Source organism: Ctenopharyngodon idella, chromosome 3 (assembly GCF_019924925.1).
Source record: "Ctenopharyngodon idella isolate HZGC_01 chromosome 3, HZGC01, whole genome shotgun sequence".
Lineage (NCBI taxonomy): Eukaryota > Metazoa > Chordata > Actinopteri > Cypriniformes > Xenocyprididae > Ctenopharyngodon > Ctenopharyngodon idella.
The window spans coordinates 23,031,701-23,057,651 of NC_067222.1; the positions used below are offsets into that span (position 1 = coordinate 23,031,701).

The 25,951-nt window shown below is 43.2% G+C and overlaps 1 protein-coding gene across 1 annotated transcript in view; it reads right to left on the reverse strand.

Annotated features, from left to right (window-relative positions):
* Positions 1–25,951, reverse strand: part of scn4ab (sodium channel, voltage-gated, type IV, alpha, b) — a 34,018-nt gene that overhangs the window by 4,237 nt on the left and 3,830 nt on the right. Inside the window, exons 4-24 of the mRNA XM_051887537.1 lie at positions 22,054–22,141; positions 18,996–19,124; positions 17,301–17,392; positions 16,939–17,196; positions 16,697–16,760; positions 16,374–16,515; positions 14,816–15,013; positions 14,518–14,728; positions 14,196–14,434; positions 13,898–14,071; positions 12,595–12,951; positions 6,536–6,883; positions 4,593–4,710; positions 4,355–4,509; positions 4,098–4,271; positions 2,579–2,701; positions 1,711–1,992; positions 1,558–1,611; positions 1,296–1,433; positions 1,108–1,212; positions 700–970 (exon numbers count right to left, since the gene is read on the reverse strand). Coding sequence (XP_051743497.1) covers positions 700–970; positions 1,108–1,212; positions 1,296–1,433; positions 1,558–1,611; positions 1,711–1,992; positions 2,579–2,701; positions 4,098–4,271; positions 4,355–4,509; positions 4,593–4,710; positions 6,536–6,883; positions 12,595–12,951; positions 13,898–14,071; positions 14,196–14,434; positions 14,518–14,728; positions 14,816–15,013; positions 16,374–16,515; positions 16,697–16,760; positions 16,939–17,196; positions 17,301–17,392; positions 18,996–19,124; positions 22,054–22,141 — 3,720 coding nt within the window. The remainder of the gene's footprint in view (positions 1–699; positions 971–1,107; positions 1,213–1,295; positions 1,434–1,557; positions 1,612–1,710; positions 1,993–2,578; positions 2,702–4,097; positions 4,272–4,354; positions 4,510–4,592; positions 4,711–6,535; positions 6,884–12,594; positions 12,952–13,897; positions 14,072–14,195; positions 14,435–14,517; positions 14,729–14,815; positions 15,014–16,373; positions 16,516–16,696; positions 16,761–16,938; positions 17,197–17,300; positions 17,393–18,995; positions 19,125–22,053; positions 22,142–25,951) is intronic.

The window sequence follows — 25,951 nt, forward strand, 5'->3', positions numbered from 1 at the left end:
ATGAACTGTTTTAAATATGTCTTTAGTAGCTTTCTGGGCGTTTGAAAGTGTTAATTATCTTGCTGGCAATGCAGGCCTCACCGAGCCATCGGATTTCATCAAAAATATCTTAATTTGTGTTCTGAAGATGAACGAAGGTCTTACGGGTGTGGAACGACATGAGGGTGAGTAATTAATAACAGAATTTTCATTTTTGCGTGAACTAACCCTTTAATATTTTGAGTGTAATATTTTAATAAATCGTTAAAAAAAAAGAAACTATATATATATTCACATTTTTGGGAAGTTACACCATATGGCATTGTACAATCTGAACTAACCTTGTCTTGTCATAAAAAGTCAAATTAAGAGGCTTACAGACCTCGACACTCAGTCATGTTGGTCCGCTCAATGATATAATTTACTGTTTTAACCTTTATTGTTTTTCACAAATGTTAATACCTACTTAAAAAAGCTTTAAAAAATTACCTACTAATGTTTTATTTTCAAAAATTGAAATTCCTTTAATGGGGCTTTTGTCTTCAATATGATATTAAAAAGAATTAAAAAAAAAAAAAAAAATTAAAAATCATAGAAGGTGAATTCCGTTTGAATTTAAATTAATATATAGGACAAAAAAAATTGCATCCTGTCATTGACCCATTAACATTTTTCTACTTTATGATTTCTTAGTGATTACTATTAATAAAGCAGTCTTACCTAAGATTGAAAGAATGACCACCACAAAATCAAAAATGTTCCACCCAATGGAGAAGTAGTGATAGCGCAGGGCTATGATCTTGAGAATGCACTCCCCGGTGAAGAGCACGATGAAGACGAAGTTGATCATGAACAGAATATATTCCACCTCTTCACTCTGGTCATCCGTCTCCACCATCATGGTGATCATGTTCAGGCAGATCAACACCATAATAAAGATGTCAAAGAATTGCTTGGTGACCAGGTCGAATACCAAGCCTTGGAAGCAGTTCTTCAGACATCAGATATATCCAGGCAGCATATAAGGGAGAAGAGCATCCCGAGGAAGAGAAGATGCAGTTAGTACTTTAAAAATAATAACATATCTGTTCATTTCAAGGATTAATCTGAGGAAAAAGTTTATATTACCGTAGGCCTTGGAATTGGTTTCTGTGGCTTTTTGGAGCCAAGTTTCTTCATAGCATTATAGTATTTTTTCTGCTCTTCTGTCATGAAGATGTCCGTTCCTCCTAAGTGTAGGCACAGAGACAATTATTCCAGGGCACAAAGCGTTTTAGTGTCACTAAAGATGAAGAAGACCCATTTCCGACACTTATCTTTGCTTTTTGTTGGTTGAAATTGTCAATGATGACACCAATGAATAGATTGAGGGTGAAGAAAGAGCCAAAAATGATGAAGATCACAAAGTAAATGTACATGTAGAGGTTTGACTCATAGTCTGGCTGCATTTCAACCTGCACAGAGAACAATGTTAAGGAATCACACATGTATTACAGGAAAACAATATTGCACATAAGACTCATTCACTTGAACCAACTAGTCATGATTCTCTTATTTAATGGTTAAAATCAACATTACGTCACGGGAATCCACAGCACTATACATGATGTCCATCCATCCCTTAAATGTTGCCTGAAAAGCAAAGTGTACTTTTAAGCGTATTTGACATTGCAGATCAGTACACATCTGTTTACAGAGGACAGAAATTTGACGACTAATATCAATGCTCACCACTTGCAGTAAGGAGAGGTAGCCCATGCCTACATTATCAAAGGTGACCTTCATATTCATCCATCGCACATTTGGATCAGCCTCAGAGAGCTCCAGGCAATCACTCTTATTGTTGACCTCAGTGGGAAGGAAAGCTGATTCGGATGTTTCATTGAAGCAATAGTAGAACTTTCCAGCAAAAAGGTTGACTCCCATGATGCTGAAGATGAGCCAAAAGATTAGGCACACCAGGAGAACGTTGAAGATGGAGGGGATGGCCCCCACCAGGGCGTTCACCACGACCTATGCATATTGACAGCGTGACAGCTTGGAACCCAACCTTAAATCGTTAACATTTACTAGGATTTAATAGCCAACTTTAACTTTTTTAACTTTCAAAATTATTCATAGTTTTTAGTCATGTGACTGATGTGGACACCTGGAAGGCAAAGAACTGCAACACAGGTGTCTCAAACCTCAAATATTTAGATCACCTCTCAAAGGAAGAAAAACAAAAATATGTGAGCAAAATGCAAGTTTTGGGCACTTGTGATCCATATACAGCACCTGCTGCAGTATTTCAACCACTAAAACAGCGGGTCATTCTAAAACGCTTAACGTGAAAAGTGGTTTCATATGTTAAAGTGATATTAAAAGATCAAAATCAGTATACAACTTATTGATGATGCATATTATATACAGGTGAGCAGATGAGCCTGGAATATGAATGTCACATGAAAGCTACGAATAAGACAAATAGTCAATAGGAGAATAAACCAGAAGAAATATGAGAATAAGGAGGGCTAACAATAGGTATTATGGATTGCTAATTAACGAATGATGTTAAGCTAAGGGTGGACAGCAGAAAACTTACTACACACACACTTACCTTCATTCCTTCAAACCTGGAGAGAGCTCGAAGAGGTCTAAGCGCTCTCAAAGTCCTGAGAGACTTAATGGCCCCCAGTTCAGAGTAGCCTAAGATATTTGCAGTCAAGCTGATCAGGGACACCTACAGAAGTAATCATTAAAAAGTGTAAGTATAATGTATATTACTGGTTATTTTCATATCAATAACACATCTTGAAGCCCTAATTTTCAAAATAGTAAATTAACCCTTCGGTTGTCTTTAAATACATATTACTTACCAAAAATTTGTTCAGAATTATCTGATTCATTTTCAGAAAATAATATGCATTTAAAGGAACATTCCACTTTTTTTGAAAATAGGCTCATTTTCCAACTCCCCTAGAGTTAAACAGTTGAGTTTTACCGTTTTCGAATCCATTCAGCCGATCTCCGGGTCTGGCGGTAACACTTTTAGCATAGCTTAGCATAGTTCATTAAATCTGATTAGACTGTTAGCATCTCGCTCAAAAATGACCAAAGAGTTTCAATATTTTTTCTATTTAAAACTTGACTCTTCTGTAGTTACATCGTGTACTAAAAGAATGGATTCGAAAATGGTAAAACTCAACTGTTTAACTCTAGGGGAGTTGGAAAATGAGCCTATTTTCAAAAAAAGTGGAGTGTTCCTTTAAATATCACATAAATAGGACATTGTTAAGAAAGACATTTTCTCATTTTCTAAGAAAATGGGTAAATATTTTACACATTTTTTTACACATACTTTTGGATATTCTTAATGTCATATTTATGTGGGCTGGGTAAAATATCAATTTTCTGATAACTGTGACCTTCATTTGAATGATTTCAGTAGTGATTCTTAAAATCCCACCATTCATCTTTTACTCTATTTCAATTTTCAGGGGCTTTTAAAATGCTTCTGTACAGCGCTGTCCATCCTGCAGATATCACTGCGTTCTGAGACACTATCTTTTGATAATCTTTAAAAAAAGATTAAGCGCTATATAATGAAAAATATCATATTTTCATTATATAGTGCTCCGCAGCTGCTAAATCTTCAGCGACACAGCAAAAGAAAACATATTTAACCTGAGTTGTGAATGTGAGTTCACAGTCTGTATTGAATGGAATACAATAAAAAGACAAGAGTACTGCAAAATAACATGAAATGTCTTTATATTGACTACATCAAACATACACTGCAGCAAATTGTTTTATATAAGTGGAGAGAAGTGGATTTGTTGTAACATATTGACTACTCCAGTCACAATGATTGAAATTTAAAATTTTAGCTTCAAGATCTACATTTACATTGCAGATTAATGCTGAAGCTGTTATAAAATATGAGATATTACATAAATAAACTGTAATGTAACTGTACATTAAGAATTCCTTAATTTATAATGGCTTTCAGTTTGAGTCAAATTTGACTCAAGGATCACAGATGGATGAAGTTTTTTAGGAAGGTAAAACAATAGTGTGAATTTTATTTGTACTATAATATGAAATTAACTGTTGAAGTGGAATGGACTAATACTTACATCAACGATGAGAAAGTCCAGCCAACACCATGCGTTTGTGAAATAGACCTTGAAACCATAGGCTATCCATTTCAGAAGCATCTCAATGACAAACACATAGGTGAAGACCTGATCTGCATATTCAAGAATGATTTTAATCATTCTCCGTTGTTCGATATATATGTCCTCAAATGCCTAATTAAAAAAAAGCATACATGTAAAAAAAAAAGTACATTTCTCTGGTTAAACAAATAAATATCGTTTGTTGATTGACTCACCAAAGCTCCACTGCTGAGGAGAATCATGAAGATGATGAAGGTTTCAAAATAGCTGTGCTCCACAATGGCGTAGCAGGTTTTACGGAAGTTCCACCATGCCCTCCCTTTACCCAGGGTAACATCAAGCTCCAAGCAAGGACATCGCCTGATGCAGTCTGGGAATGCAGACAAACAAAAATTTTAATAACAAGAATATAACTCACTACTATACAGTACATAGTCATTGTTCATGTCTCACTCTCTGTGTAGCAGTCCTCAGGGATGGTGGAGTCCACTTCTTCCACCTCTTCTACCAGTTCTACCTCAGGAGGTTTGTCCACAGTGCTGCAGTATGACGATTCATCTCCATCTGTCTTCTGTACAGATGAAAACACTGCAGATCAATTCAGTCTCAAGGATGAATGTAACCTTTACAACTTTTACAAACAAATCATTATTCTTCCCTGACAGCAACATAGTGTCGGGCCAGATCTGGCCCACATCTGGTCCGCATGTAAACCAGATGTGGACCGGATCTGGGCCACACTATGTTATTGTCTGGGTCTGCTTATCTGGACACTGGCAAAAAGGTGTCTCAAACAGCTTGAGGAAGGTTCACACTTGCTTCACAAGTGCCCAAATCAAGTAAAATTTAATTTGGTGATTAAAGCCGCAGTCACAATAGCCTCACAAATGATCAGTTAATGCAGTCCCTGGTAATCTAAACCATGACCTTGGTATTGTTAGAGCCATGGTATACAGTTTAAGCTACATGAATCATGCAGATTTAAAGTTTGCCTTCTTTTAATTCAGCTAAGAGGTCACACTGTGACATACTGATCTTCTGTTGCTCAACCATCTTCATGTGATCCGAATTCACAGGTCAAATTTCACTAAAACTGAACTTTGGAATTCGCATGAGTTTGCGTTTCCTGCCTCTTGCATTCGCATGTGTATGAATGGAAGTCAATGGAATGAAAAATCTAGTGTGATTGCCAATTCAATTTAAAAGAAGTGACTTGAAATTTCAACTTTTTTTGATAATTATTGACAATCAGACTCCAGAGGATCTTGCTGCACTGGTTTGGTTCTGATCGGGCCAAAAATCTAGGACTAGTTCGCAAAAAATCCAAAATACCCAAAAAACACTTAAGTCTACACCTAACGGTTTAGGAGTTATGAGCAATTTCATACTTTTCACCGCTGTAGCGCCCCCGTCAGGCCGATTGGGGCGAGACTTGGTGGACACTGTAGAAGGTGTGAGTACTACCAGCCCTCAGAGTTTCAAGTCTCTACGACATTTTATGATGCTATTATGCAGTTTGGTCTGCCCGATCACAGTTTATAGGAGAATGCTGATCTCTGGAAATTTTAACAATTACAATAGGGTTTCAACGCTATGCACTAATAAAAATAACACAAAAACAGTTTCAAATCTGTAAGGGACATTTTTTCTAAATTTACCCATCACTGGCAGGTGTGTTAAAAGTAATTAATGTGACTAAAAGTTCCAAGATTAGGCTTTATGAAGAAAAAACTAACATTAGATCATGTTTTCGATTACCTTACAGCTCTGATTTGACTACAGATCTTATTCGATTGTTCACACGAGACTTGAGTACAACTTTGCGTTCATGTTCCCTCTCTCTGATACATAGCTGGATGTGAAATGCAGGGCTGTGTGACACATGAGGGCATGACATATGAACTGTGTTACCTGATCCAGTGGCATGCCAACAAGCAGTTGCCAAATGACTTAGGGCCAGCGCGTTTCAACGAAACAAATATGAAATAAAATGTATGACTTGAATTGGTAAGACATACATTTTACATAGCATTGGGATGTAGTGCAAATAGAGATTCATTTTAGAAAGTTTGTTAGGCATGGATGTGCTTTATGCAGGTTGTTCTTCTGGAAGTTGTTCAGCAAGGTAACTAATCATGCTGTGCCGGTTCTCTTTCCCACGCCCGTCACTGTGTCACATGGTCTCTGCCATTCCTTAGACATACTCTCTAAACAAGATGACCCATGGGGCTCCAGATGGACTTTGCAGGTGTCACAGTATTTGGGACACATGTCTAGGTGTTAAGAGGTGTTGATGGACGGATGTCAGTGATACTCTGGTGACCGGTTTTGAATTTGTGTGAACTTTCACATTAGATTTTAGGAACACAATTAGTTTTTCACTGAACAAAACTCACTTTAGTATTTTTATCAGCGCCTTCTTTGTCTTCATCCTCAGAAGAGCTGTTGCCATCATCATAATCCGATTCACCATTGGCTATTGGCACTTTGATAACGGACAGACTGGAATCCATGTTGGCCATTTTAGAATCACCCTCCTCGTTTGCGTTCGCACCCTCTTCCTTTGGCTTCAGGCCCAGACACTGTCTCACATGACTGATAACGAAGGCCTTTACCCAGTCAATGCCTCTTGTGATTCTAGAAATGGCAATCTGCAGATTGTTCATCTCCCCATCATCATCAGATGCTGCCAGGTTGTCCCCGCTGAAAGAGCTGAGCAGCAAAGCCAGGAAGAGATTCAACACCTTCAGGAAGAGAATGAGGAAAAACTGTAATAATGCAAAGATGAAATATAATGACATACTAAAATTGTACAGCAGGGATGGGGATATGTGGCATTAAAGGGTTAGTTCACCCAAAAATGAAAATTCTGTCATTAAGTACTCACCCTCATGTCGTTCCACACCCGTAAGACCTTCGTTCATCTTCAGAACACAAATTAAGATATTTTTGATAAAATCCGATGGCTCAGTGAGGCCTCTATTGACAGCAACATAATTAAAACTTTCAAATGCCCAGAAAGCTACTAAAGACGTATTTAAAACAGTTTATGTGACTACAGTGGTTCAATCTTAATGGTATGAAGCGACGAGAATACTTTTTGTGCGCCAAAAAACAAAATAACGACTTTATTCAACAATATCTAGTGATGGGCGATTTCAAAACACTGCTTCATGAAGCTTTGAAGCTTTACGAATCTTTTGTTTTGAATCAGTGGTTCGGAGCGTGTATCAAACTGCCAAAGTCACGTGAACCATTGAAATTTCTAAACACTTGACGTAACGAAGCCTCGTTTACTGAAATCACGTGATTTTGGCAATTTGATACACGCTCCGAACCACTGATTCAAAACAAAAGATTTGTAAAGCTTCGAAGCTTCATGAAGCAGTGTTTTGAAATCGCCCATTACTAGATATTGTTGAATAAAGTCGTTATTTTGTTTTTTTGGTGCACAAAAAGAATTCTTGTCGCTTCATAACATTAAGTTTGAACCTGTAATGATGGGTCAACAGAATGGGGATCCATTTGCAGCTTTTATTAAGAATAGTATATACACAGGTAAGGGCAGAGGCAGAGACGTAAACGGGGACAGGCAATGGTCGAGGCAGGCGGCAGACAAAGGTATCAGGAAGCAGGCAGAGATCAGGGCAGGCAGCAAACAAACACAGTCCAGTAACCAGGCAAGGATCAAGGCAGGCAGCAGAGAATCACAGGAGATAAACAGTCCAATCGGCAACAGTATAAACAATCCACAGAAAACGCTTAGAAATGATCACCGGGGCAAATCAAGACTTCGCAAAGGGTGTGTGTGTGTGTGTGTGTCTTAAATAGTCCAGGTAATGATCTGCAGGTGTGTGTGGCAATTGGTGATTGGTGCATGTGATTGGAAGGGAGGATTATGGGAAGTGGAGTCCAGGAACTGACAGGAACAGACAGTGATCGTGACATAACGCCCCCCTTCCGGAAGGCGCGTCCTCGCGGCGTAAATGGCACAGATAGGGAGGGGGGGTGGGTACATTGGAGACCTGTTGGCAGACGGGAACGGGGTCTCCAATGCAGGTCCAGGAACTCGGGCAGCCACGGCGGGTCAGGTGCCACGGGCAGCCACGGCGGGTCAGGTGCCACGGGCAGCCACGGCGGGTCAGGTGCCACGGGCAGCCACGGCGGGTCAGGTGCCACGGGCAGCCACGGCGGGTCAGGTGCCACGGGCAGCCACGGCGGGTCAGGTGCCACGGGCAGCCACGGCGGGTCAGGTGCCACGGGCAGCCACGGCGGGTCAGGTGCCACGGGCAGCCACGGCGGGTCAGGTGCCACGGGCAGCCACGGCGGGTCAGGTGCCACGGGCAGCCACGGCGGGTCAGGTGCCACGGGCAGCCACGGCGGGTCAGGTGCCACGGGCAGCCACGGCGGGTCAGGTGCCACGGGCAGCCACGGCGGGTCAGGTGCCACGGGCAGCCACGGCGGGTCAGGTGCCACGGGCAGCCACGGCGGGTCAGGTGCCACGGGCAGCCACGGCGGGTCAGGTGCCACGGGCAGCCACGGCGGGTCAGGTGCCACGGGCAGCCACGGCGGGTCAGGTGCCACGGGCAGCCACGGCGGGTCAGGTGCCACGGGCAGCCACGGCGGGTCAGGTGCCACGGGCAGCCACGGCGGGTCAGGTGCCACGGGCAGCCACGGCGGGTCAGGTGCCACGGGCAGCCACGGCGGGTCAGGTGCCACGGGCAGCCACGGCGGGTCAGGTGCCACGGGCAGCCACGGCGGGTCAGGTGCCACGGGCAGCCACGGCGGGTCAGGTGCCACGGGCAGCCACGGCGGGTCAGGTGCCACGGGCAGCCACGGCGGGTCAGGTGCCACGGGCAGCCACGGCGGGTCAGGTGCCACGGGCAGCCACGGCGGGTCAGGTGCCACGGGCAGCCACGGCGGGTCAGGTGCCACGGGCAGCCACGGCGGGTCAGGTGCCACGGGCAGCCACGGCGGGTCAGGTGCCACGGGCAGCCACGGCGGGTCAGGTGCCACGGGCAGCCACGGCGGGTCAGGTGGCTTGGGCAACCACGGCGGGTCAGGTGGCTTGGGCACCCACGGCGGGTCAGGTGGCTTGGGCAACCACGGCGGGTCAGGTGGCTTGGGCAACCACGGCAGGTCAGGTGGCTTGGGCAACCACGGCAGGTCAGGTGGCTTGGGCACCCACGGCAGGTCAGGTGGCTTAGGCGGCCACGGTAGGTCAGGTAGCTTGGGCGCCCACGGCAGGTCAGGATCCGTAGCCGGCCACAGCAGTTCACAGGCAGTTGAAGGCCGTGGTCGTGTAAGGTCCCCACCCGCAAGCTCAAGCAGTTCGGAGGCCGCTGATGATCGCGGCTGTGCAGGGTCCCCACCCGCAGGTATATGGCCCCCCCCCAAAAAGTTCTTGGGGAATTCAACGGAAGCCGTGGTGGTTTCGTGGGTAAGGAGCTCGGGTGGCGCCGGCAGGGCGAGGAGCTCGGGTGGCGCCGGCAGGGCGAGGAGCTCGGGTGGCGCCGGCAGGGCGAGGAGCTCGGCGACGGCCTCCGTGGCCGTATCAGAAAGAGCGGACTGCTCTGGGACGGCAGCGGGCTGCTCTGGGACGGACTCACGGACTGGAGCGGGCTCTGGGACGGCCTCCGGGCCTACAGCGGGCCCTGGGACGGCCTCCGGGCCTACAGCGGGCCCTGGGACGGCCTCCGGGCCTACAGCGGGCCCTGGGACGGCCTCCGGGCCTACAGCGGGCCCTGGGACGGCCTCCGGGCCTACAGCGGGCCCTGGGACGGCCTCCGGGCCTACAGCGGGCCCTGGGACGGCCTCCGGGCCTACAGCGGGCCCTGGGACGGCCTCCGGGCCTACAGCGGGCCCTGGGACGGCCTCCGGGCCTACAGCGGGCCCTGGGAAGGCCTCCGGGCCTACAGCGGGCTCTGGGAAGGCCTCCGGGCCTTGAGGGATGGAGGAAGCCTTCTTCCTCCTCCTCCTCCGTTTACGTGGTTGAGGCGGTGGCTCTGTGCCTACCTCCTCTGTGGGCGCTGCAGCGGGCTCACGGGTTGGAGTGGACTCACGGGCTGGAGCTGGTTCCGGAGTGGACTCACTGGCTGGAACGACCCCTATGTTCCCAGACACTGGCGGGACGCCCATCTTGCCCGTAGCATCCGGCGAGCTTGAGTGCGTAGCCGCCGGCGGGCTTGAGTGCGTAGCCGCCGGCGGAGGCTTAGGAATGCCAGCCGCTCGTGCTGAAGTCAGCGGTGGATCATCCACACTGGACAGCAACCCTCTCCGTTCTCGAACAGATCCAGAGACGGAACGTGACTCTAGAAGAACAGCGGGGACGTGACGTTGTTCTGGAAGATCAGAGGAGACGTGACTTGGCTCACGGAGGTCAACTGTGACTTGACTTGGTTCAGGATAGTCAGTGCTGACTTGACTTGGTGTTGTTATTATGGTGGCCGCCATTTTGTGAGTGTCATCTGGCGCGGCGGCCATTACATGATTCAGCGAGGAGTCATATTTCCCCACGACACCCACAGTAAACGGAGAGCCAACAGTCAATAAAGCATAATCCAGAAACTGACTTAGAGATGAACGGGGTCCCTCACGAATGAGTTGTGATTTGAGTGGCTGATTAATGCCCTCACAGAAAAAGTCTATCAGCGCACAGTCCGGCAAGTCTGAATAATAAGCAATGTCTAAATATTCCACAACATATTCCTCCAGCGATCGTGGGCCCTGCTTGAGCCCTAATAACAATAATGCAAAGTTCCTACCAGACCAGTGTTCATCAGGAAAGCTGCTGGATCGTTGTTTCGGCGAAGTCTTCTGTAATGATGGGTCAACAGAATGGGGATCCATTTGCAGCTTTTATTAAGAATAGTATATACACAGGTAAGGGCAGAGGCAGAGACGTAAACGGGGACAGGCAATGGTCGAGGCAGGCGGCAGACAAAGGTATCAGGAAGCAGGCAGAGATCAGGGCAGGCAGCAAACAAACACAGTCCAGTAACCAGGCAAGGATCAAGGCAGGCAGCAGAGAATCACAGGAGATAAACAGTCCAATCGGCAACAGTATAAACAATCCACAGAAAACGCTTAGAAATGATCACCGGGGCAAATCAAGACTTCGCAAAGGGTGTGTGTGTGTGTGTGTCTTAAATAGTCCAGGTAATGATCTGCAGGTGTGTGTGGCAATTGGTGATTGGTGCATGTGATTGGAAGGGAGGATTATGGGAAGTGGAGTCCAGGAACTGACAGGAACAGACAGTGATCGTGACAGAACCACTGTAGTCACATGAGCTGTTTTAAATATGTTTTTAGTAGTTTTCTGAGCATTTGAAAGTGTTAATTAACTTGCTGTCAATGGAGGCCTTACTGAGCCATCGGATTTGATCAAAAATATCTTAATTTGTGTTCTGAAGATGAACGAAAGTCTTACGGGTGTGGAATGACATGAGGGTGAGTAATTAATGACAGAATTTTCATTTTTGGGTGAACTAACCCTTTGAAGAACACAATAATATGAAATAAGCCCTGATTTAGTTTATTGTCATTGAAAAAAACAAATAAAAAATATGAATGTCCCTTTTGTTAATTTGAGTTTTTTTTCTTTTCAATTTAAAATTACAATTCAATTTTAAAATGGTTACTACAAAATAAAAAAAAATACAGATAGAAATTTTCAAGAGAAATTGACAATTTAATTGTTTATTATTTGAGTATTTCTAGTTTGTGGGTTGATATCACACAACTTCCAAAACAAGCTGTTTCAGCCATCACATTAAATGTAAGTTTATGTTTTATATGTTTTAATAACATTTTGATGTAAGCAATGTATTGTAAACAACTGTATGTCCTGCAAATAATTGATAGGAAGAACGGTAGGAAAAAATGTGCTGTAATCAAACTATATTTTGACTCCTGCTAAACTGATATTTCACTTCTTGAAAAGGTTTATGCTACTGTACACTGCAACTGAAAGCATTATTTGCATAGATAATTTTAAAGGTATTTTAAATATAAGCACTATGTTCAGATAATCATCTTTTTTATGTCTGTCACCTCATACCTGTGATTAGAAACTACTGCAAGAAATGTGAATGTTTACAGGTGTGAACAGATATAGATGGGTTGTTGTTGTTGTTGTTGTTGTTTAACAATGCAGACTTTTTGGGATTCAAAACAAAAAGCCATTGCTGGTTGCCCCTCTTAGTTTGACACCCAGCTTTTGTTACCTCATCAGTTAAGCCCTTTGGTCTAAGAATAAGTGTAACGGAAATCCCACTGGTGGCTGTTTGATACTTGTATAAATATGGAGTAAATAAAATTAACCTCAAGTTCAAATTGCATGGTCTTAATCTATACAACTCGATATCGCACATCTCACTCTAAAGCATCTATCTATCTATCTATCTATCTATCTGTCTATCTGTCTGTCTGTCAAAGATGGAGATAATCCACTCACCACGAGGTTTCCTATAACCATGACCATCATGAAGACGATGATGCACATTCCTTGGCCAGCCACCTCCATGCAGTCCCACATTGTTTCGATCCATTCCCCACATAGAACACGAAAAATGATGAGGAACGAGTGAAAGAAATCTGTCATGTGCCAGCGAGGGAGGACGCAACTCTCAGAAATCTTACACACACACTCCTTGTAGCTCTTTCCAAAAAGCTGCATCCCCACCACAGCAAAGATGAAGACAATAATGGCCAGGACAAGGGTCAGGTTTCCAAGAGCACCCACAGAATTACCGATTATCTTTATCAGCATGTTTAGGGTTGGCCAAGACTTTGCCAGCTTGAACACACGCATCTGTAACCGACAAAGTCAAGATTTAAATTGAGAGTTTGGTCCAGTAAACAGCTTTTGTGCATAAAATGTATTTAAATTTATTATATTTCTTTATTATAATGCAAAATCAACAATGTTTTTAGCAACAATGTATTTTCAGACATTTCAGTCTACATATTTTTCATTATATATATATATATATATATATATATATATATATATACCTACTACCATTCAAGTTTGGGGTCAGTAAATATTATTTGTGAAAGGAAAGACATTAATACTTTTATTCAGCAAGGATACATTAAATTGATCAAAAGTGACAGTAGTAAGCAGCACAATTGTTTTACATTATTAATATGAAATGTTTCTTGAGCAGGAAATCGTCATATTACAATGATTTCTGAAGGATCATGTGACACTGAAGACTGCAATAATGATGCTGAAAATTCAGCTTTACCAGAACAGGAATACAATTTTTCAAATATATTAAAATAGAAAACAGTTATTTGAAATTGATTTGAAATTTGAAACTGAAAATAATTTTTACTTTACTGCAATACTACAATATCAGATTACTACTACAATATCAATAACTGATTTTTACAAAACTACCAAAAAATTATAATTCATTTTATCAATGAAATTTTATTCAGTTTATTCAATGAAAGTGAATGGTGACCACTACTGTCAAGCGGTAAAAGTCATTTCCATAAAAAAACTATCATATGGCTTTAGAATACTTGGGATTTAGTTCATGAGTCACATTTTATGATACTTTTATGGTGCTTTTTTGTCCTTTTTTAAACTTGAGCTTGACAGCCATTGGTCCCCATCCACTTTTCCATGTGTCTTCCACAGAAGAAAGTTTTATGGTTGGATCAACATGAGGGTGAGTAAATGATGACAGAATTTTTGGGTGAACTATCCCCATTAATATTTGGCTATACAATCAAGGTTCACCTACCAGACGGAAGGACCTCAGCACAGACAAGCCCTCAACATTGGCTAAGCCCAACTCCACCAGGCTCATGGTCACAATTATGCTGTCAAAAATGTTCCAGCCAACCTGGAAGTAATAATATGGGTCCAGTGCAATAAGTTTTAGCACCATCTCTGCTGTAAAGATACCTGTGAAAACCTGCATGGGAAAGAACATGATTCAAGGAAACCATCAGCTACTGCAAAAGATATTCTCAGAAAATATACAGTTTTCAATATACATTTGTTGGTTCAAGTTAACATTGATAGGTAGATGTACTTACCAGGTTTCCAACCGCCAAAATGTGATCGAAATCTTGAGTCATGGGATAGTGCTCCATAGCCATGAACACTGTGTTGAGCACAATGCAGATGGTGATGCCCAGATCCACAAAAGGGTCCATTACAATTAGGTACATTAATTTCTTAAATTTCACCCATGGCACGCAGCAATCCCATTTCAGGAATATGTCCGCAAACTTGTACCAGCAGGGAGGACATGGCCTTTGAATATCGTCCATCTCTGTTGATTAAAGTATATATATATATAATTTGCTCCTATATTTGTTCTTGACCTCACCTTTTAAACTACAACTGTGAACTTACCATCTAAAGCATTGTCTGTAGCGCTCACTGCACTCTGTTTTCTCATCTGCGATTCAGGGACTTCCAAGTAATTCATGCTGCCGTTGGATCCATTCGATTTTGAGAGGGGTTTCAATGCGATCCCATCATGGTCACTCTGCATTTGGTCATCATCGCCTTTCTTTTTGGTGGATAGTGACGTCCTGCTGCCATTTACCATCCCATTCTTCTGCTGCTTGACAGGAAAAAAACAGTCAGATAAAAAATCAGTATTAGTATTTTACGAACCAAATGATCCACGGCTCAGGCTTAGTCAAACCTCAGCTTGTTTCTTGAGCAGTTCCAGGATTTTTGCATACTCTTCCTCCTTTTCTTTAGCTTCTGCAATGGTGGCTTCATTCTGTTCAGCATACGCCATGGCCACCACAGCCAGAATCAGATTGATGAGGTAGAATGAACCCAAGAAGATGATGACTACAAAGAAGATCATGTATGTCTTCCCTGCTGCACGGAGCGTCTGAAACATTTAAGACACTGTTCAGTGATGCCTTTTTGCACACATATGACTTTTTATGCTTCATTTATGTTCTTGCTCAAGCCTCAAAAGCATAGAGGACTAAAGATTACTTCCATAAAAACTGCCACGCAACTAAAGAGTTAGTTCACCCAAAAATGAAAGTTCTGTCATCATTTACTTACAGTCATGTCATTCCAAACCTGTAAGACTTTTGTTCATCTTTGGAACACAAATGAAGATCTTTTTGATGAAATCTGAGAGCTTTCTGTCCCTCCATAGACCACAGCAACTGACAATTTAACGCTTAAAAAGTTAAAGATAAAGATATCGGAAAACTAATCCATATATGAACTGATTGGTCCAAATTTTCTGAAGAGACATAATCACTTTATGATGAACAGACTGAATTTAGGCTTTTATTCACATATAAACATTCATCAACAGTTGTGGTAAACGGACGCTCAAGCATTTTTGCTTGACACATGTGAGAACCAATGAGGTTCATTCTTATGTTACACAGCACGTTTGAGCTTCCGCAAAAGGTTTGTTCTTGCACGTCAAGCAGGTTCGGTTGAGCTTCTAATAAATAAAAAAGTGAATAAAAGCCTAAATTAAAGTGATGGAGTCTCTTCAGAAATTGTGGACTAAACCACTAAATTTATATTAGTTTTACGATTTCTTTATGAACTTTTTGAAGCGTCAAAGTGTCAGTTGTGTAGCTGTCTATGGAGGGACAGAAATCTCTCAGGTTTCATCAAAAATATCTTAATTTGTGTTCCGAAAATGAACGTAAGAGTTACGGGTTTGGAATGACATGAGGGTGAGTAATTAATGACAGAATTTTAATTTTTGGGTGAACTAACCCTTTAAAAGTTTGGGGTCAGTAAGAATTTTTAACATTTTTGAAAAAAAGTCTCGTTTTCAACAAGGATGCATTTATTTGCTGCTTAATATCTTTATGGAAACCATGATACATATTTTTCAAGATTCTTTGCAAAGTTTAAATTAACAGAATTGATTTGAATTATATTTGTTTATTTAATATGTCCTTATTAGTAATAATTTCTTTAAAAAGTATTAATTATTAATTAATAATTAGTATTAAATTCTTAAAAAAAAAAAAAAAAAAAACTGTCCCCAAGCTTTTAAACAGCAGTGAACCTAAAACAAGCATCCGCTTCATGTTAAGCTGTGTTTGTTAATGGAATGAATTGTAAGAATCTCACAATCACAGGCTTTTGTTATGGATTAATTCATGTAAATTTGTTAATAATAATAAATATTATAACAGTATGCCATTTTATTAGCACATGCAAGAAGACGAAGATCGATGTGACTTTAACAGGATGCATATACCCACCAACTGGAACAAGTTCTCCCAGAAGTCTTGAGTCATTAGACGGAAAAGGGCTAAGAAAGCCCAAGCAAAGGTGTCATAACTAGTGTAGCCATAATTTGGGTTTTGGCCAGCTTTCAGGCATAAGAACCCCTCAGGGCACCTCCTGTAAACATCAACGGCGAACAGGTAATTTAATATATATTCATAGATTGCTGAAAACTGCTTTGAATAAATTTCTTTTAAATTTCTCCATGTTGGTAATGCACAACACCAATTTAAAGTTCATTCTTTAGATGATTACTTAAAATCATTAAGTTGGCAAATCTCATATTTGAAAAATATACCCTGCATCAGAGTTGTTCCCACAAAGTAATGGATCCATATGGCCAGGCACATAGTAGTAGTTTCCTATGGAAAATGAATGGAGATCTGATTACGAAAACGTTTAAAATTACTGTAACTGCAGTAAGTGACAAGTTCTCATTCATTTTGAGCAACTTTACCTCTATCCAAGTCCATAATAATTCCCATATGCAGCAATTGAAGGCTAGATTTCACATTACTGATGTAATAAGTCACAAGTCACCTGTATTTTCAATATATTCCTGGTAGTTGAAAGTGCTGTTGGCAGCTTCAGTGCCATTGACGTCTGTGTGATCGAAGAGCGTGGTCAGGTTGTCGCTCCAGCCAAATGGAGGCCATCTGACACACTTTTGCCGCAAATTACCCATGAACAGTTGCAGGCCAATGAGAGCAAACACGCTGAGACAGAAGACGGTGAGGATCATGACATCTGCCAGTTTCTTCACCGACTGAATCAGGGCGCCAACAATGGTTTTTAGACCTGGAATTTGAAGTTAAATAAAATCTCGGCTGATGGATCCCCAAACTGTACAAAACATTTTCATTTCAAATGAGTTGCCATGTTAAATTACATCCTGTATTTACCTGGAATTACAGTAATTGTTTTCAGGGCACGGAGAACACGGAAAGTCCTCAGAGCGGATACATTCCCCAAGTCCACAAACTCTGTGAGGTACCTGTGGATGAAGTGAAAAGACTCACAAATCTTATTATTTTAAAAACTCACAACTGACACTGACACTGTATAGACCTTATGTAGCCACTTAATCTGGATATTTCTGGTCTTGGTCAATGAACATGATTCATGTAGTCCCAATGCATATTGATTAAGTATATATATATATATATTTTTTCAAATCTAAATTGATTGGACGTATTGATATTAAGTTGTGACAAAATGTTCATGTGTTAATGGTGTTGTATTTTAGCTCATTTAATTAATTAAATATAACAAGCAGCAAAAATCCACTTTTTAATGTGCCGAATACTATCATCCCAACCATTAAATCATTAATCAAGAACAAAAACTCTTTTTTTGTGGATAAATCCTTGAAAATATGTGCAAAATTTGGAGTATTTATGGCTCAAGAAAGTGTACATTCAAATCTCTTTTATAGACGTGATCTTTCTTAAACCATATTTTTGTAGAGTCAATTTTGTAGAGTCTTCTGAGGAGTGTCGAAATTGCTGGGGTAAGAGATATGTTCAGTGTAGACTATATTTAGCTTGAGTGCAACAGTCGATCACAGAAGCCAAATGGCATCATTATGTGTATAATGGACCAATAGCAAGTGAGATGCCTGTTGGGCAGTTGGATCACAGCATTAAATTATGATGTCTGTGAACTTCTGGCGACTGAATTCGTGTAAAAGCAGTACAGGAGCCATGAGAAACACATTATACGGCTACTAAAGTACTGTGAGAAAGTATTGAGACTCCTGTACCTCAATCAGTAGAGCACGGTGCTAACAATGCCAAGGTCATGGGTTCAATTCCCAGGGAAAGCAAGAACTATTAAATAATGTGTATCTTGAATGCAATGTAAGTTGATTTGGATAAAACTACATACATATAAAATACTTGGTATTAGTACCAATGAATACTATGGATGACAGCAGAGGAAAACATTTAGAGAGGGAATAATAATAACTGTCTATCAGAACAATATCAGGACCTCAAAAGTTCTTGTACACCTTCAGTGTTACAATCAAACGCAACCTTTAATGTCCTGAGGAGGGCCAAAGTGTGAAGCTGCTAAAAATAGGCCTGGTAAGTGATCTCGATTTACAAGTGGATAAACATTTTCATTCAGCCAGGCTGTGATTGTAAAGGGAGATGTGGGTGGACCTTGGGGTGGCGTATGGAGAAGCTTCCGAGGACCAGGACCTGCGGCCAGCTTCATTACACTTTTGGTGATGCTGTAAACACACTGACCTTTGACCTCTCACATCTGAGTGGGTATTTTCACAATGCTTCTGTGTCTAATGTGGTTGCCACATACCCCGACGGAGCAAAAACTGATTAGTCGCACACTATGCTGACTATTTGGAATGGCATCTGATTACGGAAACTACTGTTAAAAATAAAGCTCCAATCCTCTTCTGAACAATCCATTTGCAACCACAACAATCCACAATGCTAATTGAAGGATTTATAATTTATAACACTTTGGATTTAACACCCATTTTTCACAAATTTAGAGCCATAACAAATGTTTGCACTGGCTTGTTTAGCCACTGATTTTACATTCAGGTTGTATTCATTCAGGGTCATACTTACGCCATGCTGATGACCATGAAATCCAGCCAATTCCACGGGTCTCGTAGGAATGTGAAATCACCAATGCAGAAGCCTCTGGAAAGGACCTTTACCAATGCCTCAAAGGTGTAGATGCCAGTGAAAACGTACCTACGAGGATCCAAATTGAACAATAAACAATCAAGGTCTATAAATGTGTCTCTATAACATTCACTTTATGTTGTAGGTTGTAGGTTTTGTGTGCATTTTATGTTATGTCAAGACCATAAAGGTAGGGTAGGCAATTTCGGAGAGGCTAGCAATAGCAAGCTAGCTTTAAAAGCATAAGATCCCACCCTTCAGAGGCCCTGTCCCAAATGGCATTTCCCGTACAACGACGTAAGTTGCTGCTTAACTACCATAGTATAATGCATCGTTGAAGAAATCAACTAGCTAGTCACGACTGTTTCCCGAAACCGTATTGTCGCAAATTTGCTGTTCAATCAAAATTGTTGGTTAATGATGTAATGTAATGAGTAATAACTTCTTTTAATGAATCCATTTGAAATTGAATTAACGCTAGATTTTTTGCTGTAAATTACAGACATGGCATCTGAGGACTAATTCTCATTTTTCTCAGTTATTTGGCTTTATTTCCAGATTCAATCATAGGCTCGTTCTTACGTACTAGAACATGAACGCATATGCGCACTCTTCAAATATGCCGCTTTAAATCTTTTGACAAACTATAACATTTGTATATATTCGAAATGAAAGATACAGATTGCACTGAATGTCAGCTTGCTAATTTTGCTCAAGATAAGGGTTTAAGTCCACATGTCATAAAAACAAGAAACTATGCTTCTAACCACGTAGAGTATTGTTGATCCAACCACATAACTTTGCGATGCTGTTTGCAAATGTTCGTTGGAACTATGGTTTCACGAAACACAGACTCGTTGAACTATGCTGATAATGACGAAACTTGCGACCATAGTTGGCTAACGATGCTTTTGGGAAACACACCCCTGAGCAGAGTCTGCAAAGTGTCACGAGAGACGGCATTAAATTACCTCATGTCTCAAAGCACATATAATGAACATAAACAACTTACAGAACTATAGTTGTACCACCTGACTGCTGCAGATTCATTTCGGCGTTGATAGTGTTCAGTGGTGTAAAGTATTTGAGTAAATGTAATTAAGTAAGTATCTTAATTAAGTATCTTTTTGGCTACTTTGTAGTTGTACTGAGTATCAAAGATATTAGCAACTTTTACTCTCTACTTGACTACATGTCTGAACAAGTAAATGTATTTTTTACTCCAATACAGATGAGTAATGCAATTGTACATTACATTTTGCATGGCACCTAACTTTTTCTGCAGCAGTTTGTTTCTCATATAAAGAAGCGATATCACCATCTAAGGGCATTGAAGATACTATATCATGTGCATTTTGCTTTTACTCACCCAAACTTGTCAACAAGCCCGAAACCAGCACATCCAGTGCAACTAGACTTTGACTAGTTAATTTTACTTAACATTATTTTATTTATACGCCATATTGACAAGACCTTTTTGAAGGATATTGGTTTACTTATGGCTTTTTTGTGCACTTGAGCTTAACTGAGATTTAAGAGTTTGTAGACGTTTAAGAGGCTGTTGTGTCGACCTTGATTTATTGTAATATTGAGGTTCAGTTTCATTTAGATTTTAGAAAATAAACATGATTTTAACGCGTTCTGATGACGGAAGTGATGTCTCGCGCTTATACTTCAATGAGTGCGACATCACTTCCATTGTCAGAGCTTGTTCAGATCATTGGACATAGTGGTGTTTTAGAGGTAAAAAATTATATAAATACTGTTCGGTTTCTCGCACAAACCGATCGTTTCGTGTCTTAGGACATCAATATGTTGTCACCAGCCACAGGGTTTAATTTGGATTTGTCTGTGCATGTTTTTTTGACTCTTATAGATGGAGTTACCATTGACAAGCATTATACGACTGACAGACCGCAACGGTTGGAGTTAAAAATCATCAAAAATCATGTGTTCTACTGAAGAAACAAAGTCACCTACATCTTGGATGCCCTGGGGGTAAGCAGATAAACATCAAATTTTCATTTTTGGGTGAACTATCCCTTTAAGTATTCTTAAAATCAGATACTCTGAGACTTTTAATCAAGTTGTTTTGTAATTGGTGACTTGTAATGGAGTCATTTTTGCTGCAAGGTATCTTTTACTCAAGTATGGTTTTCTATGGTACACTTTACACCTATGATAGTGTTGCCTTAGAAACGCATAAATCCGAGTCTAAGGAAATGAACAGTTCTGAGTAGAATGTCACGGGTTTCCATCTTTTAATTATGGAAATTACAACATGGCGTGAAGTCGTGAACGGAGCATAAGCTCGTTGTTTTAGTTAAGGAGGAACTGTAAAAGGCAGCTGCAGTTTGTTTTTGGTGATCTGTGGCTGTCTATCTATAACTGCACAGCCTTACGCAACGCGCTGATGATATGTGATGTCTGATCGAGCAGGGTGAGCGGAGGTATGAAAATACATGTTGACAGGCAGGTAGGACATCGTATCGTTGCATTAAGACAGATTTTTGGTCCTGAGACTTCCACAGAAGATATATGTTCATTTTTAAACATTTAGACCACTTCTATTATTGATTGCTATCATGATGTGAAAAGAGTTTCAATCAGTGTAACCAAAAGTGCTTATGAAAAACACTGCCTACCCTACCTTTATGTTCCAAATCCAGAATTTAAATTAAATTTGAATTGAGGTACCAAACAGGATGCAGAACTGCAATTCAAATGTAAGGAAATAGAATTAAAATTAATTGATATTCAACAAAAATTATATAACTAATTTGACAGAACGACAGACAAAAAAAATGATAGAATGATAGACAGAAAATTAGAATGACAGAGAGAACGATAGATAGATAATAAATTATATAATATAATGGTTATATATGGATGAGATAGAGCGATAGGTAAGTACGTAGGAACAATAGATGTGTCATTGGTGGGGTTGTGTATTAGAGAAATGTTGGGATAGATTGTGGAGATTTGGTGCAACTCTTACTCTACTGTTTTGCTCCAGGGTGGAGGGTCACTCATCGTCATGAACACACAGTTTGACAAGATGGTTAACATGATGAACATGCTAAACAATTTGTTGTGAGTAAAGGAGAACTTAGAAGGAATGATTTGTGTCTCTAAACTAAAAACTCTGAGATGTCAACTTAAAACATATGGAAATCAAAGAACAAATGGAGAACATTTGTGACCCTGGACCACAAAACCAGTCATAAGTCGCACGGGTATATTTGTAGAAATAACCAACAACACATTGTGTGGGTCAGATTATCGATTTTTCTTTTATACCAAAAATCATTAGGAAATTAAGTAAAGATCATGTTCTATGAAGATATTTTGTAAATTTTTCTACCGTAAATATATCAAAAATTTATTTTTGTGAGTGGATATGCGTTGCTAATGACTTCATTTGGACAACTTTAAAGGCGATTTTCTCAATATTTTGATTTTTTTGCACCCTCAGATTCCAGATTTTTAAATAGCAGTATATCGGCTAAATGTTGTCCTAACATCAATGGAAAGCTTATTTATTCAGCTTTCAGATGATGTATAAATCTCAATTTCAAAGAATTGACCCTTATGACTGGTTCCCTTTCAGTCGGTCACGTTCGACGTACGTCAGTAGTGACCGACGAATTGGGATATCGCTAGAGAGCCCTATCAGCTTCGAGTGAACTACAACAGGCCAATGGAGTTGGCGTGCGATATTTGCATAATGCGCACCGCCCCCGCCAGGTGGTATAAATAGGGGAGCAGATGCCATCGCACTCTGTCTTTCGCTTTGGAGCCATCTAATGTGTTCCAGCTTTCAGACTTTGAGTGAATTCTTCAAGCCAAAGGAAAAAAAAGGAAAATTACTTCTTGTGTTGGTGTGACAGCACTTCAGCGAGGTCGCAAGCTTCCCGAGGAGCCTGAGCTTAAGCTCTCAACTGCTGTTTTTACAGCACAGAATTTCCAATTCCCAGCTTGTGTCTGTTGCGATTTGGGCCGGTTCCTCCGTTGTGTTCGGGGAGTGGTGTACCCGAACACATCGTGACACTCCCTGTGTGCTTTAGCACAAGAGAGCTGAATTTTCCCCTCCTAAAAGAGCTTCACAGACGAACCCTGCGTCTTTTTCAAGATGTCATTTCGTCTGTGCGTTACTGGATGCGGTCGTTCATTGGTCCCCGCTGACGGCCACAATCGCTGCATTACGTGCCTGGGCGTTCAGCACGCTAAAGCAGCCTTTGTGGATAGTTCATGTTCTCACTGTGGGAACATGACTATTGCAGTGTTGAGATCGAGACTCTCGTTCCTTGGTTCTCAGGGAGCAGGGGTCCCCTCCCCTATGCCCCGTGCCGCCGTTTTCTCTGGCTTCGGCCGGGGTGACGGTGCGTCGGCGTGTAGGCAGGGTGATCTGAGGATCACGGTCAGGGCTTCCCCGCCGAGCGCCGCTCCGCGGGCCCCTGTCCCCTCTACCTCACTGCAACCGGTGGTGTTGCCGACTGAGCGTGCTGGTCCCTCTACGGAGCGACCAGCCGTTTCTTTCAGAGCACCGGCGGATGACCGCATGTCGATCGCGGCATCGGAAGGTGAGCAAGAGTCCTCGGGAGATGAGGACTCGGCTGCGTTACCTCCCTCCGGGACCGTAGCGTTGTCCGAGCCCGATCCTGAGTTGACGGCTATGCTTTCCCGGGCTGCCGAGAAGGTCGGGCTCGTCTGGAACCCTCCACCATGTCCCGAACCTTCTCGGCTCGATGATTGGTACCTCGGGGCGGCCCGCGCTGGTCCCCACTGGTCCGATGCCATTCTTCCCGGAGGTGCATGATGAGGTGACCAGGTCCTTGCGGACGCCCTATAGCGTTCGTGCGAGACCTGGTCCCTCGTCCGCCTTCACCAACCTGGATGGCGGGGAGGCTAGGGGATATACGCGGATTCCCCCAGTTGAGAGGTCTGTTGCGATGCAACTGTGTCCAACAGCCTCCGGCTGGCGCAGTGAGCCGCGTCTCCCATCCCGGGCCTGTAAATTCTCGTCAGGCTAGACAGAGAAAGCTTACAGAGCCTGCGGACAGGCTGCCTCCGCCCTGCATGCCATGGCCCTTTTGCAAGTTCATCAGGCAAAAGCGTTGATGGAAATGCCCCAGGGAGGTCTTGACCAGCAGCTGCTTGGGGAGCTGCGTGCCGGCACGGACCTCGCCCTCCGTGCGACTAAGGTGACGGCACGTTCTGTTGGTTAGGCGATGGCCACGCTTGTGGTCTAGCAACGCCACCTGTGGCTGACCCTTGCTGATATGAGGGATACCGACAAATATCGGTTCCTGGACTCCCCCATATCACAGGTCGGCCTTTTCGGCGACGCGGTAGAGAGCTTCGCCCAGCAGTTCTCTGCTGCCCAGAAGCAGGCTGAGGCTAATAAACACGTCCTGCCCCGGCGGTCCGCTGCTGCCTCCACCCCGCCGCCGGCCGCACAGCCTCAGCCCGCTCGTTGCTGAGGGCGCCCGCCTGCGTCGTCCTCCGCCCCTGCTAAGATGGCAAAGCAGCAGCCAACACCAGCCAAACAGCAGGGTGCCGGTCGCGGACGCGGCGCCCAGCCCGCTCAGGCCAAGCCAGGTGGCAAGAGGTCGAGGAAGACGCGACCCTGAGACGGGCGACCTGGAGGGGAAGGTTCCTGCTCTTCGGGAGAGGACTCCATCGTCTCTCCCACCCCTGGAGGAGGGCCGGGGGGAATTTGTGAAATTGTCTGTCCCGCCGCTGGCTCTCTGGAGTCCAGCGGTACCCACTTCATCACAAAAAGAGCAGTTTCCCAATCCTTCAGGTCACAAGAGACTGTGGCTGTCAGCGCGCGAGGCTCCGCCTTGCCACTCGCAGCCCACTCTCACTTCGCCAGCAGGTTCCAGTGTGATGGTCGAGGCCGCCCCCCAGCCGTCTCCTATTCACACTGTCACCTTGCAGAGTCTGATCCCACTTCGGGCCGCTGCGCCGTCCGAGTCGGGTTCCAGCACTCTGCTTTGCTGCCCCACCCCCGGTGCGTCTGTGGTGCCTTTGGTCCCACTGGCTCGGTGTCTGGAAGCCTGGATAGCACTCCCCAGCCCGTCCCGCTGGCTCATTCGCACTATCAGACTTGACTATGCGATTCAGTTCGCCCGGCGTCCCCTGGTCTTCAGGGGTGTCCACTACACTCAGGTGTCCCTGGGCAATGCACCTGTTCTCCGGGCGGAGATTGCTGTCCTCCTGGCGAAGGATGCAATCGAGCCGGTCCCTCCAGTCGATATGAAGTCAGGGTTCTACAGCCCCTACTTCATTGTACCAAAGAAGGGCGGTGGGCTACGGTCAATCCTGGATCTGCGTGTCCTGAACCGGTCCCTTCACAGGCTGCCGTTCAAGATGCCTATGCAGAAGCGCATTTTCGAATGCGTCCGTCCCCAGGATTGGTTTGCAGCGATCGACCTGAAGGACGCGTACTTTCATGTCTCGATTCTGCCTCGTCACAGACCCTTCCTACGGTTTGCGTTCGAGGGTCGGGCATATCAGTACAAAGTCCTACCCTTCGGGCTGGCCCTGTCGCCCCGCGTCTTCACGAAGGTTGCGGAGGCGGCCATTGTTCCGCTCAAGGAACAGGGCATTCGCATCCTCAACTACCTCGACGACTGGCTCATCCTGGCCAGCTCGCGGGAGCAGTTGTGCGAACACAGGGACATGGTGTTAGCTCACCTCAGTCGGTTGGGTCTTCGGGTCAACTGGGACAAGAGCAAACTCTCCCCGTGGGCAGAGGATCTCTTATCTCAGTATGGAACTGGATTCGGTCGCCCGGACTGCGTGCCTCACAGAGGAGCGCGTCCAGTCAGTGTTGACCTGCCTGAGTACGCTCAAGCGCAGGACAGCGGCCCCACTGAAACTCTTTCAGA